Consider the following 15,416-nt stretch of genomic DNA (forward strand, 5'->3'; position numbering starts at 1 on the left):
ATCAAATTACTAGATGTGCAGTCTAGAGAAAAAGAGGCAGTGGGTAGATAAGTTTCAAAGGGAAAGCCAAGCCAGTGTGTAACAGGGAAAAACTGAAAAGCAACAGACAGTCTATTAGCACCTCAAAGAGAGGAGAGTTAAAGGAGGCAGATAAGAACCATTAGTTTGCACTTGGAGAGGAAGAGTACTAACAACAGATTCTATACAGACATCAAGAACTATTGGCACCTTCATTGTTTGTTTGGTTGATAATGTCCCAGCCATCCAATATCGCAAGTTAGACCATCTGCATGAGAATTAAACTTGTGAATGAAGTGGAGTTCCAATCATTCTTTTTGTATTTGGCTTGTGGAATTGGTCTATAACAAAACAGCAACTTGGAGATCCCTTAGTGAGTGTCTAGGGAGATTAAAGTGTTCCCCAACATGTTTTGTGTGTTCCCTTTTCCGGTATCTGATTTTCAGATACCAGACTATTTATTTTTTAAGTTTTTCTTGTTACAGACTAACTCAGTTACCCATCTGAAGGATTTTTTTTCAGAGCAGGAACAGGGAATAAAACTGAAAAAAGACTGAGAAATTGGAGGGGGGTAAATTTTGGTGCCAGCAAATTTATTTTGCCGTGGAAAGGAATGTGGGCTATAGTGGTTAGAAAAGACATTTGCTAGGTTGAACTCTCAAATTCTAGATCTCACTCTGCTGATGACTGTCTGTGTGGTCTTGAACAAACTATTGAGGTATTGTATCCGTTTTACAGAGGTTATCTACCTCAAAGCAGTGTTAGAATTAAGGGGCTTATTCTTCATTTGCCCCTCCTAGTCTTCTCCTGCTTTTGGGAGCAACCAGGGCCCAAAATGGACCTTGGCACATGTTGAAGCAAAGGAAAGACTGATCTAAGTCATGGCAGGATGTAATGCCCTGACACAAGCTGTTATGCCTGTGAAGATCAGCCAGAGTGCAATGAAGTTCTGTGGTGCTCTCTATACTGAGAGAGTAGCCAGCTACAGTGACTTATCACCATGCCAAAAGACTTCTAGCTGCTTCACTGGCTGCTTTGTGCTGCCTAAGCAGTGGAAAGTGGCTGGAATTGGGGCAAAGGAACTGTGTGTGGTCTGTAAAGCCTGAGATGTTTGGTAAAATAGAAGAACAAAGTACTGTCACAGAAATGGCTTTTTCTGCCTGTCTATTTGATGCTTAAAATGCATGAAGAAAACAATTACAAGGGAGGGCTTTAAATATAAATGGTCCAGATTATGCTGCTGGTCCCATACATGAAGGAAGAGCCTATATTTCAGATCTACTGTGTGTATTTATCAAACCATATTGTTTTAAGTTGATTTTGTCCCCTCCAAACATTGTCATTATTGTTATTTTATCAAGGAGACTGGAAAGATCACTGGCATTATGCTAAATATCTAGCTATTTTTTCCAACCACAGGTCTCTCATTGATCCCTGAAAAAATGGTCTCTTTCTATTCAAAATAAGGATTTCTATTGATATTACAATCCAAATAGCACAGCTCAAGTAGTTTATAAAGAGCTTGAGATCCCAAAGGTTAAATGATACTACATTAATTGACCTCCCAGGTCACTATTGAATCACATACAAAAACATGTAAGCTCCATGCCTGGAGTTTATACTTCATAACTCTGTCTTAATTAGAGCACAGGTGAGAGTTTGGGAAATCTTGACAAGTTTGCATACGAGTTTTCATTTTTCTTGAGCAAAGCTTTTAGGATAAAAGTTTGAAAGTCTTTTTAATAGTGTCCACAATATATACAAACTTCTGTTTTTGGTGGGCAAACTGTTATATCGGCAGCCAACCCTTTCAAGCTGTCCTCAGTGATGGCAGATGACAGAACAAGAAGAAATGGCATCAAGTTGCAGTGGGAGAGGTCTAGATTAGGGATGTTAAGGACTAGCCTCCGCAGCGGCGTTTCTAAGGGGCAGCACTACACAGAGCCCAGGGTCAGCTGGGGACTCCCCAGCTGACCCGGGCTCCACCTGGTGCTGCCACTGTGGCATTTCAAAGGGGCAGTGCTGCACAGACTAGCTGACCTTGGGCTCTGTGCAGTGCTGCCCTGCAGCAGTGTTTCAAAGGGGCAGTGGCGCCCTATTGACTAATCGAATGGCCAGTGCAAAAATACACTATTTGATTAGTCATTTACACGATACTTAACATCCATAGTCTAGATTGGCTATTAGGAACAACTGTTTCACTAGGAGGGTGGTGACACACTGGAAGAGGTTACCTAGAGAGGTGGTGGAATCTCCACTCTCAAAGGTTTTTAAGGTCCAGCTTGACAAAGCCATGGCTGGGCTGATATAGTTGGAGCTGATCCTGCTTTGAGTAAGGTGTTGGACTAGCTGACTTCCTGAGGTCTCTTCCAACCCTAGACATCTCTGATTCTGTGAGTTGTGAATGCCCAGCTTTTCTAAATAGTCCTTAATGTGTTCTTTCATCACTGAGGGCTACTTACTTCCATCCCATATCATGCTGCCCAGTGCAGCGGACTGGGAACTGATCTCGTCTGTGAATACAGAGCCAAAAAAAGCGTTGAGTACTTCAGCTTTTTCCACATCAACTGTCACTGGGTTGCCTTCTCCATTCAGTAAGGGTCCCAAACTTTCCTAGATCATCATCTTGTTGGTATCCTACCTGCAGAAACCTTTCTTATCTTTCACATTCCTTCCTTGCTGCAACTCCAGTTGCATTTTGGCCTTTCTGATTACACCCTGGCATGCTCAAGCAATATTTTTATATTTCTCCCTAGTCATCTGTCCAAGTTTCCCCTTTTATAAACCTCCTTTTTGTGTTTATGTTGACCAAAGATTTCTCTTTTAAGCCAAGATGGTTGTCTGCCGTATTTGCTATTCTTTCTGAACATTGGGATGGTTTGTTCCTTCACCCTCAATAAAGCTTTTTAAAAATAGAAAGAGCCACAATTCTATGAATATCAAACAATACTGACACTTGGGAGGGAATGTGGGGGACATTGATTTTCCTCTGTTGAATTTCTATGTCTATTCTAGAAAAGAGAAAGTCTACAGGATTCCAGAGGAAATCAGCTCAGGAACTGTTGTGGCCAATATAACAGCTAAAGATCCAGATGATGAAGGCTTTACTAGTAGACTTGTCTACAGCATCCGTCCACCTAATATGTATTTCTCCATAAATCCATGTAAGACAAAAAAAATACTATTTGTCCTTCAATCTGTCTGTGCTTTTTCAAACAAATAAAAGAAACTATCAGGGTTAGGATGCTTCTTTGACTTCAGTTTTAAATTGTCTTATTTTCATGAGCAGTGAGTGAAGCTGCCGATTGGGGAGGCAAACTCCACAGCTCTGGCCCCACCTATACCCCACCCCAGATTTTGTCCCAAGCCACATGCCCTGCCCATACCCCCTGCCCTCTGTCTAAGCCACACCCCCCTGCCCACTGTCTCCCTTTTCTATTTCCTCCCCCTCCCTGCTCACCCCCTTCCAGAAAAATCCCTGAACCTAAATGTAGCTAATGACATTTAAAAAAAAAAAAAAACACCCACTTTTCTGCAATTTTTTCTAAAGAAAATGGAACATGTTTTCTACTACATGCTAGATTGTTAAGACTGGACATGCAGAAGATACCTAAAATTTGGGAATAAAAAATGTTAGTCACAGGTTTTTTGATACATCCTGAAGTTTGTCAGTGATTTGCAAAAACTTTGTAGTAAGGGCAAGTCAGTTGTCCTGCTCACTATAACATTAAATATTATGGAATTCAATATGATACAATTCTTCTGTTTTACATTTTCTTAACGAGTACAGGCAGTCCCCGGGTTACATGGATCCGACTTACATCAGATCCCTACTTACAAACGGGGTGAGGCAACCCCGCACTAGCTGCTTCCCCCCAGCAGACCAGGGAGACGCGAAGCTAGCGCCCCCCCCCCCCCCCCCAGCAGACCAGGGAGACGCGAAGCGGCTTTTCTCAGCAGACACCTCAGCTTGAGAACAAAGGACTAAGGGAAGTGAGGTGTGGGAGAATAAAACTGAGCTCTGGAGAAATGTTTGGCGAGAGTTTCCCCTACAGTATGTACCAGTTCCGACTTGCATACAAATTCGACTTAAGAACAAACCTACAGTCCCTATCTTGTACATAACCCGGGGACTGCCTGTATTCCTAAACCGATTTTATATTTTAAATGTATAAAGTAATCATTTCTGTTTATTACATATTTAATGTACTGAAGCAGACATTTTTAATTAGTCAGAGCAGTTTAGTGTGTTCATAACAAAGTTCACTGCTTTTAGAAAAAAGGAATGTTAATTTATTTTGTGTGATCTGCATAGCAATAGCATAGTAATAGAGATGTAGTAGTGTTAGTTTGGTCCTGCTGAAACAAAAGACGGGACTATGCAGCACTTTAAAGACTAACAAGATGGTTTATTAGGTGATGAGCTTTCGTTGGCCAGACCTACTTCCTCAAATCAAGTTGTGGAAGAAAATTGGCATGACCATATATACCAAAGGGATACAATCAAAAAAAGTGAACACATATAAAATTGACAAATCAGAGTTTAGAACAGATATTATCATTATCTCATAGACACTAACCTCCCCTCCTTACCCTCCCTCTGTTCTAAAACCTGATTTGTCAATTTTGTGTGTGTTCACTTTTTTTGATTGTATCCCTTTGGTATATTGTTAGTCTTTAAAGTGCTGCATAGTCCTGTCTTTTGCTCCATAGCAATAGACAAGTTTATGAAATTTCACCATATATTTGTTAAACTATGTTTCCAAAGATTATAGGCATAACAAAGGATTTTATCTCTTACTAAGATACTGATTTTGGTGGAGGGTTCTCTTAAAACTAGTTAATCAAATGGAAGTAAAGAAACGGGAAGCTCATTTGCCCAGCTATCTGGAAGAAAAGGGCTGTTGTCCCTTTTAGGGCTCTCTTCAACAGGGGAGTGAAGGGAGAAAGATTACAGGGATGGACAGAAAAGGCAGGAAGACTTTGGAAGCAAGTTTCTTTTTTGTAATATAGTAATTAAAATTAAAACGTGTATTTTAGATAAGGAAGGTCTTTAAGTCTTTAAGGTCTTTTTTTTTTTCAATTTTGTGTCTAAAAATCCAAGCATTTAAGGCTAAAGATGAATACTCAAATTGTGCAGCTAAAAACCTATGAAAGGATTTTTAGAGATGTGATTTTATAACCTTCAGCAGCAAAGTAATGAATTGTTTAAAGCAAATTTCAAACTAAGGTCCTGTAGACATAAATTAATGCACAACTGTTTTTATCAGTAAATCCAGAAACTGATAGTACAGATCTATGGGTTGCCACGTGCATGTTAAATGGATTCATTACCACTTACTGGGTCTTTCACAGGTTCAATATTATGCTAATAGATCAGGCAAGCTGAAAGGCTTTTCACTTTTAAGTACTCACCAGGCTCCAACAGCTTGCTGTGGGAGCTTGCAGGAAGGGCCAGAATAGGGATAAGAGATGAAAGATTGGGCACTAAGACCCAAGTGAGGCAGCGCCTTCCCTTGCCCCTTATACCCACTGCCCATGCTTATTTCCTTGTGTTGCTGTGCTTATGAAGAAGCAGCATACTTTCTAGAGGGTTAATAAATTCTTAGTCTTTGGGTCTGGCTGAGCTTCGCTCAACATGGAAATGAAAAGAGGGGAGCAAAAGTGGCTTAAACTCACCTAATCATAGGGGCTGCTCCTCCTCTTCCATCTCCCCCTCCCCCCAATGAATTATTGTAGTCTCCCAATCTGCCTCATCTGTGTTGGCTTCAAAATCCTCCAAGGGGTTGTTGTACCAGCTGGAGATTATCAGAGAATACTCCAGCCATCTCCTCTCCTGCCTTCAACATGCACTTTGTCAGGGGTGGGCGGGGAGAAAGTCATGTAGACCTGGGATTCCTCCAAGAAAGAAGACTCCTTGGTTGCCCTTTTAGGTCAGCTTTATGCCTCTTTGAACCATGGGAGCAACAAAAAGTGGTCAGATCAGGGGGGCAAGGACAGGGCCCTTAATGTCCTTCAAGGTGTAGGCTGAAACCCCTCTCAGGGTGAGACCTTCTGAACTGCCATAATTCAAATCCATTATTTTCCCCAGGTGAGACAGCTCAGAAGACTTGGTAAGCTCCTATAACATGAGAGAAAAACACCTGTGCTCTTTTTGCCCTCTACCATGCATGTCCATCAGATTCTCCTTGAATAATTTACAGTGGTGTCAGTGAATGCTATTCTTCTGATCTGGTAGCACTTTCGATCGGGCTAGCACAGTTGTAAATGACTTCACAAAACACAGTGCACTGCAGAATTGGGCACAGTGACTCATTTTCTTTTTGCTAAATGCTTTGGATTCCTTGTGCTTTTTGGGCTTAGATTGTTACACTCCCCTTTAGTATTTTTTGAAACACAGACTGGCTGTGTCTAGACTGCATTCCTTTTCCGTAAAAGGGATGCAAATTAGACACATCGCAATTGCAAATGAAGCGGGGATTTAAATCCCCCTGCTTCATTTGCATAAACATGGCTGCCGCTTTTTTCCGGCTTGGGGCTTTGCCGGAAAAAAGCGCCAGTCTAGACTTATTTTAAGAGGAATAAGGGATCTTTCAGAAAAGGCTTTATTTTCTGAAAGATCTGCATCTAGACTGGCGCTTTTTTCCAGCAAAGCTCCGAGCCGGAAAAAAGCGGCAGCCATGTTTATGCAAATGAAGTGGGGGGGATTTAAATCCCCGCTTCATTTGCAATTGCGATGTGTCTAATTTGCATCCCTTTTACGGAAAAGGGATGCAGTCTAGACATAGCCAGTATGTATAAACACTCCCTGTCACCCTGTCCTGGTCCTTTGGCTATATAATATGTGGCCAACAAGTTATTCTGTTTGAACAGTGGCAGGTTTAAGAGTTTATAAGAAGTGAATGAATGACGACAGAACTTGGCAACACTACATCATAGTTCAGAATATTTCTAATTTATATTGAAAAGTAACTGAGAGGTAGCCATGTTAGTCTGATCTTGATAAAACAAAAAAAAGCAGTCATGTAGCACTTTAAAGACTAACAAGATGGTTTATTAGGTGATGAACTTTCGTGGGCAGACCCACTTCCTCAGATCAATTTGTGGAAGAAAATTGGTACAACCATATATACCAAAGTGGTACAATCAAAAAAATGAACGCATGTGAAATTGACAAATCAAATTTTAGAACAGAGTGGGGGTAAGGGGGGAAGGTTAGTGTCTGTGAGGTAATGACATAGGGGTGATAATAGGGGAAGTTTCTGGAGAATGGGTATTTAAACCTAACCAGATAACATGCCCTTACTTCAAAAAGACTTTAACACAAAGAGATTACAGAGGGAGACTTCAGAACTTTTATTTATGCTAAAATTCAACAGGTTTCGAATGGGCCTTAATTTAGATTATAATTACTTTACACATTACAGACAGCCTCCCCACCTTTTGATACTCATAGTAACTCCAGATTAGCCACTTAATTGTCTCACAATAAGCAATTTCCTCCTTCCTTGTCTCTTCCTTGTCCCCTCACCCACACCTTCTATTCTGTGCAGCTGATTCGTTACTGTATAATTTGTTTATTTCTTCATTGTACCCCTGTTACATAATGCCCATGCCGATTCACTTTCAGAATATGATCTGAACAAGTGGGTCTGCCCCACGAAAGCTCATCACTTAATAAACCATCTTGTTAGTCTTTAAAGTGCTACATGACTGCTTTTTTTATTTATATATAGATCTAGGGCAGATGAAAAATACTGCCTTGAGAGCCCTAGAAAATGAAGACCTCTCTTTAGCAACAAAACAGGGACAGCATGAACATTAGCAGTGCACACGTCTCAACAGTACACTGCAAATGTGCCTCACCCCTGATTTACAAATATCCCTACTAGGGCTAAGAAGGTAGTCAGTCTTCGTGTCTGCTCAGTCATTGGCCTCTTTGCTGTGGCTGTTAGCCAGGAGGACAGGGGACTGGACTCGATGACCTTTCGAGGTCTCTTCCAGTCCTAGTGTTCTATGATTCTATGATATTTTTGTGCTGTAGGCACTTACCTGCTAAGGGTTAGATAAAATGCATCAGTTTATTTCAGATCACTAAACAAACAACAGTGACATGGAGGTTGGGAATGGCTTCATATTTACCACCAGTTCCCTGAGCCATCAAGTCCTTGAAAAGAACATTATATTTAAATGTGACTACTTGTCATTTCCTTTCTTGCGGTGAATATCTAACCCCTCAATTCTTTCCTCTTAGTAACTGGTGCAATTTACGTGGCTAGGCGAATAGATCGAGATGCTGCTCCTCTACGCCAACATCCTAACATCTCATTGGTTATTCATGTGGAGGACAGTCCCAGTGGTGGGCAAACAAATGAAATGGAGATAACAGTCACTATCGGAGATCTCAATGACAACCCACCAGAATGTAACTTGTACAACTTCAGGTACGAAGCTACTCACGCTGTGCCTCGCTGATTTGATGGGGTCAGTATTTGATGTAGGGCACCCCAATTAAGCACCCAGAACCTGAATCTATGTGTTTCATATCGACTTCTCCTGGTAAGTGCTGATTATGTCCCTTCAAATACAGGGCTCAAACATCCTGGGCTACGTTTAGACTGGCATGATTTTCCGGAAATGCTTTTAACGGAAAAGTTTTCCGTTAAAAGCATTTTCAGAAAAGAGCATCTAGATTGGCACGGACGCTTTTCCACAAAAGCACTTTTTGCAGAAAAGCGTCTGTGGCCAATCTAGATGCGCTTTTGCGCAAAAAAGCCCCGATCGCCATTTTTGCGATCGGGGCTTTTTTGCGCAAAACAAATCTCAGCTGTCTACACTGGCCCTTTTGCGCAAAAGTTTTGCGCAAAGAGACTTTTGCCCAAACGGAAGCAGCATAGTATTTCCGCAAAAAGCACTGATTTCTTACAGTAGGAAGTCAGTGCTTTTGCGGAAATTCTAGCGGCCAGTGTAGACAGCTGGCAAGTTTTTCTGGAAAAGCGGCTGATTTTCCGGAAAAACTGGCCAGTCTAGACACAGCCCAGTTGTTTGGAGTTGGAATATTGGAACCAAAACATCTGTGCCAAATCAGGGGTTTATTTATCTCTTTCTCTCATTTAGGTGCCAATCACGGCAATACCGAGGGGCCATACACTCTATATAATTAAAAGTGGAATCATTTCTGTTTAGAATAGGAGCAGACTTTTCACCTCTTATTTCATGTTAATTTATTAAATGGGAGCATGCTCAGTGGTCAACTTTCAGACCATTCTGCCTATTAATTTTAATCTTTGCCCTCTTCTTTCTCTACTCTCCTACTTCGTTTGCTCTCTTCATGTTCTTGCTAAAACAAAAGGAAAAACTATGTAGCACTTTACCTCTCTATTACTATTCATGTTCTTGGTTTGCAAACTCTTCAAGGCCCTTATAGGCATTTGATGTGCAGCAACTACCACATGGCAAACACTATGAATTACCATCAGTCTTGCTAACTTTCCTGCTGTGGGAGTGGAGAAGCTGAGACAGGTTGGATTGAAGGATTTGGAATTTCTCACAATTAATGGGGCTGATCTACCATGTTATTCCATTTTTGTTCTGTTGTCAATAGAACTTGGAGAACATTTTCACACAGCTTATGTGCAGGAATAAAAAGTAGCTTTGGTCAATGTGAAACAATTCATGAATTTGCTGTTTTAATAAAATAAAAATTTTGGCTGGGTGGCTGGAGTCACAAGGAGATTTTGGCATTATTTACAAAACTGACATAGGAGGAAAAAACTCCTTTGTAATATTTAGCCCAGTGATTAAGGTATGCGCCTGAGATTTGCAACATCCCTTCCCTCCAAGTCACTACAATTTTTCAGTTTTGGTTAGACACAAACTGAATTTTATATCATAATTTTTCAGAATTGACCAGGAGACTGAAAAATCAGTTATTCACACACTTCCAGTTGTGAGGCCCATTGTATATGTTTTTATCAAATCTTTTCAATTCACATTTAAAAGACCCAGTCCTGTAACCTTTCTAATTGTGAAACTCTACCTAGGATCAGCTCCCTATCTAGGGAACTGTGTCTGAACAAGGACTACAGAGCTGGATCTCAGGGCCTGGTTCTGATCTCACACCCAGTTTTATATTACTCTAACTCAGATCATTTCAGAGGTGTCACTCTTGAGTTGGTGTAACAGAGCAGGATCGGCCCTACTCACTTTGCTTCTATTAATTCCGTGCTGCTGTTTTTAAAACTAATAGACTCAGACTGACAGGGAAGAAACTCACCAGTCACTTCTGTCACTAGATTGAATTCCTAGATATTTCGTGAAAGAATGAATACATGAGAGAATAGCTCTTTAATTAAGCATATTGAAAACACCAGAATAGCACAGAGTAAGATGGGAAATAAGCCCAGCTTATTTAATGACAAGAAAACATTTCTCTCTAAATTGACATTTATATTGATCTGAACAATTTACTTTAGGTTCCAAAGAAGCCAGTTAGGAAGAAACCCTGTAGTTATGAGGAACAGGGGTGACTGGTGAAGAAAGGTGCAGTGGAGGCATTAGCCATGAGACTGCCCCCTCCCCACATGACTCCTCCCCACTGATGTGGGGAGGAGGGAAACCATGTCCCCTCTACCTTAGGGCTTGCCCCTGCCCTGCCTCTTCCCCCAATCTTCCTCTTCCAGAAATGTGGCCCGAGGGATTAACGGGAGTCTAGAGCTGGTCTCTGGGATCAGGACCACCTACATTCATCTGTGGCGGCAGGAGGAAAGTGGAGCAATGGAGCTCTGCTCCCCGGCTGCTGGCACGTTGCTCTGCTTTCCACTGCTGAGTGTAGGGGGCGATGCTCCCCTGAGTGATGTGCCAGCAGCGGGGGAGCAGAGCCGCATTGCTCTGCTCCTCCCCAGGGCTGTCGGTGAGTGCGGGAGGGCCTGACCCCTGCTGCTGGGGTGCCCCCCGCTCGTCCCTTGAGCCACCCAGAGGCTCTGGCCCCTTGCCCCTCCTGCCTGTGGCATTGGGGAGGGGACACATGGCCACCCAAACCCCTCTCGTGCCTTACCAGTGATGAGGAATCTCCTCCACCTGTGTTTTTAAATATTGTGAACCTTACCCTGTAGCTCACTGGGACATTTTGCACAGATTCTAGGGCCAAAAAGGACCAATTTGGCCATCTAATCTGACCTCCTATATAACACAGACCATAAATAATTCCTTGAAATAATTCCTCTTTGAACTAACTAGAGGGTGTCTTTTAGAAAAACATCCAATCTTGATATAAAATTGTCAGTGATGAAGAATCCACCATGACCCTTGGTAAACTGCTCCAGTGGTTAATTACCCTCCCAGTTAAACTTTACACCTTATTTCCAGTCTGAATTTGTCTAACTTCAATTACTAGACACTAGCTTGAAGAACTCATTATCAAATATTTATTCCCTATGTAGGTACTTACATACCACCGTCAAATCACCCTTAGCCTTCTCTTTGTTGAGCTCAATAGATAGGACTCCTCAAGTTTAATCACTATAAGGCATTTAAGCATTCACATGTCTTTTCTGGGTACCCTTCCCAATCTTCCCAATTTATTAATATTCTTTTTCAATTGTAGACGGCAGAACTGGACACAGCCTTCAGTAGTGATCATACCATGCCAAATATGTCAACTCTACTTCTGCTTAAGATTCCCCCATTTGTGCATCCAAAGATCACATTTGCTCTTTCAGCTACGGCATTACACTGGGAGCTAATGTTCAGTTATTACTCCCATGACTCCAAAGTCTCTCTCAGAATCTCTGCTTCTCAGACTGGAACCCGACATCCAGTAAATAAATCCCGAAGAGTCTATGTCTCAAAGCACCAGCTACTCCCATCTTGCCTGACAGATATAAGGCTGCTCAAGTAGTATTGAGTGAAGTGTCTAGGGCTGACATTATTCCACCTCATCCCTGAAAGCAACAAGGAAGTAGGGAGATGGAGGAGTTATTGTGGGAAATGGAATTGCAGAAAACTGAAGCATAATTGTGAATCAGGTTCTTGACATTGCATTCTAATGGGGCATCAGGGTCTTCCATCAATATAGTATGACATTGTCAAGATGATGCGACTGTCAACAGAACATCTGGAGCTCACACTGCAACTTTATGGTTGTCTTCTATTCCATTTCTGGAGGACATTTCTCTTTGATGTATAAGAATTGCTTTGATCAAGGTTTATCAAAACCATTCGACAGACTGTTGGTTATTATAGGTAATTTAACTGGAAAAATATCACAAGGTGCATTCTGAAAGGAAAGCACATGTTACTGGATAAGGGCCTATGATGGCATAAGATTACTTCCAAATTGTCATAGACCCTGATCCAACAAACATATGCTTTACTTTTAGCATGCAAGTGGTCTTATTAATTGTGGTCGTATACCAGTTTCAATGGGGCTAGTCACATCAGTAAAATTAAGCACATACTTAACTATTTTATTCAGAGAAGGAAAACCAAGGCCATATATCAATTAAGGAGTAAATGAAGTAGCATGCCTCAGCACGTAAATAGTTTGCTGAAATGCAAATGTTTAAAGGATACTAATTTGAGGTGGATCAAATTGAGACCCTAATGCTGATTCTAAAGTTAAGGGTGTTTCAAAATTTTGGTTTGAGTTCTCTCAATAGCTTCCAGCTCTGCTCCTAAAAGTTTGGGGTGTTGGAATCTTGGATTTGAAAAATATCTGGAAGTCAGTATGCAGTACACTTCAAAAGCTATTAAGAGGAATGTTATGAAAAGGCATGATGGGAAACATGTTTCTTTTTGACAGAGTTGAGGTATATGAAACAGCCTCCACTGGGATACTTCTCCTTGACCTGAAAGATCACTGCCAGGATATGGATGTTGAACCACCAAATAATGAATTTAACTTCACTGGATTGTCTGGAGTTGGAAGTAACAGATTTACACTGAATCAATCTGGCTCTGGAAGAATTGTGGTTAGTTGTTTTATTTTACGGTGTCCGATTAGAAAATCCCTTAATACCCAGGTTTCATTATCCTTTCAGGAAAAATTGTTATTCACATTATGTCTATTTAAATTGTTGATGAAATGAGTATGATTTTTTTTGTGAGAGTGGTCTCTAGGGTTTCTAGAGATCATAATCCATAATTATTCTTTATTCTTAAATTGGAAAGAATGTTTCCCCCCAGTTTTAACCAGTCAGGATATGTCTACACTAGCCACCCTAGTTCGAACCAAGGTGGCTAATGTAGTCATTCAAACTTGCAAATGAAGCCTGGGATTAAAATATCCCGGGCTTTATTTGCATGTTCCCGGGCGCCGCCATTTTTAAATGCCCGGTAGTTTGAACTTGGTGCCTGCGGCTACACGTGGCACGGCTAGGTAGTTCGAACTAAAGCCCCTAATTCGGACTACCATTACTCCTCCTGCAATGAGGAGCCCGGCTGGGAGAGCGCACTGCAAGCTGCACTGCTCTAATCAGAGAGCCTCAGACAGGTCTTGCGGGAGCAGTGCACCAGGGCACAGCACCTTACTTTCACCTCTGCACCTAGACAGCGTGTTACACACACTTGGAACTAAAGATCAAAAGGTCAAAGCTTTCTGCTACACACATCATAGGCCTCTTACACATTTAGCTAAGGAGAATGAATCCCCATGTCTGTAATGGAGCTAGGAATTACAACCGGACACCAATGTGAATTCAGCCCAAGAAGGCAATAGTGCAGGGGTGGGAAACCTCACGCCTGGGACTGCATGCGGCCCCCAGCTTGCCTGGATCTGCCCCCTGAGGCTCAGATGTCCCCCCCCCCAGTATTGGGGAGTCCATACTGTCATTCCAGACCCCTCCCATCCCACTGCAGAGCTGCACACAAAATCTAATAGGCTGGACCCCCTTTGGCTCTGGTGTGCAAGGGGAATGTGAGGAGTTCTCCTTCTCGGTCAGGGACCATGTCAGTGAGGGGTGGGGAGTTTTTTGGTTTTGTTTTACTTTTCACTTGTGTGCAGCCCCTGACTGATATTTCTTTGGGTCAGTGGCCCCCAACCCAAAAAGGGTTCCCCACCCCTGCACTCGTGTGTGTACTTAGCCAGCATATTGACAGAGCACTGGAAATCATTGTTTGCTTGGTGTGTGATGTGACTTTATGTAATGAGGCAAATATACAGTTTTCTTTTCTTAATCTAGTTGACTGGAGATTTGGATTTTGAAAATCCAGCTAATCTAGCAGTTGAGAAATATACTTTGACTACTGTGGTGCAAGATATTGCATGGCCTTACTATACTAGCAAGTATCCCTTTTATTTTTCTTTGAGATGTTTTCCTATGCCATTACTGCATAGAAGAAGAAATGTTATAAAAATTACGTTTATGTTCAGACATTTTCATAACCATACTTAACCATTCATTTATCTTCCGTTATGTTTCCAGATAATATCTACATTTACATCAGAATAATGGCAGTAAATGAGTTCTTCCCAGTCTTCAGTAGCTCATCATATGTATTTAATGTTTCAGAAATTACTCGAGGTACAGTAAATAAAAGCTATCCTTTAGGTTTAAGGTTGTTACAGTGTAGAATAATCATCTTGGGGGCAACATTATATATTAGTTTGTATTACAATAGTACCTCAAAGCCCCAGCCAAGATCAGGGCTCCATTGCACAACCTCAATGTACAAAGTTTACAATGTAACTGGACAAAACAGGTAAAGGTTGGGAGAAAGGATATATTACAGTAGACTGCCGATAATCCGGCACCTTTGGGACCTAGGTGGTGCCGGATTATCGGATATGCCAGAGTATCGGGAGGTACTCCAGCAGGGAGCTGTGACGGGTCTGCCGGAATCCACACTGTGTCCTGGGGGTGGGTGGGAAACGGCGTGGCAAGGGGTGAACCCTCTGCCATTTTTCAGGAAAGCGGGGGAAGCCCTGCGCCACCACAGAGAGTTTCTGGGAGGGGAGCGGTCTCCCCACCCCCAGACTGCAGTAGTTATTGCTGAGCAGGGGGGTGAGGGACGGTGCTGTGGGACCAACCTGGCAGCATCCCAGCTGCTCTACCCCACAGCTTCCCCAAGTCCGCCGCTGCAGCTGCTGAAACTGACGAGCGGCAGACTTGGGGAAGCAGAGGAACAGAGAAGCTGGGGTGCTGCCAGGTTGGTCCCGCAGTGATGCCCCCTCACCCCCTTGCTCAGCAATAATACTGTAGTCTGGGGGGTGGGGAGCCCGCTCCCTTCCCGGAAACTCTCAGCGGCTGCGCGGGGCTTCCCTCACCTTCCTGGGGAAGGGTTCGCTCCTCACTGCACTGTTCCCTGCTCCCCGGCAAGACGCAGTGTGGATCCTAGCAGACCCGTCACAGGGTTATAATCCCCTTCCCCTTTTCTCCCCTTCCCTTTCCCAGACGCGA

At 42.4% G+C, this 15,416-nt stretch overlaps 1 protein-coding gene across 1 annotated transcript in view; it reads left to right on the forward strand.

The window, feature by feature from the left end:
- CDHR3 (cadherin related family member 3) overlaps positions 1-15,416 on the forward strand; it is a 63,962-nt gene that overhangs the window by 24,710 nt on the left and 23,836 nt on the right. Inside the window, exons 7-11 of the mRNA XM_025178714.2 lie at positions 3,034-3,182; positions 8,273-8,462; positions 12,821-12,989; positions 14,199-14,298; positions 14,442-14,540. Coding sequence (XP_025034499.2) covers positions 3,034-3,182; positions 8,273-8,462; positions 12,821-12,989; positions 14,199-14,298; positions 14,442-14,540 — 707 coding nt within the window. The remainder of the gene's footprint in view (positions 1-3,033; positions 3,183-8,272; positions 8,463-12,820; positions 12,990-14,198; positions 14,299-14,441; positions 14,541-15,416) is intronic.

Source organism: Pelodiscus sinensis, chromosome 1 (genome assembly GCF_049634645.1).
Source record: "Pelodiscus sinensis isolate JC-2024 chromosome 1, ASM4963464v1, whole genome shotgun sequence".
Lineage (NCBI taxonomy): Eukaryota > Metazoa > Chordata > Testudines > Trionychidae > Pelodiscus > Pelodiscus sinensis.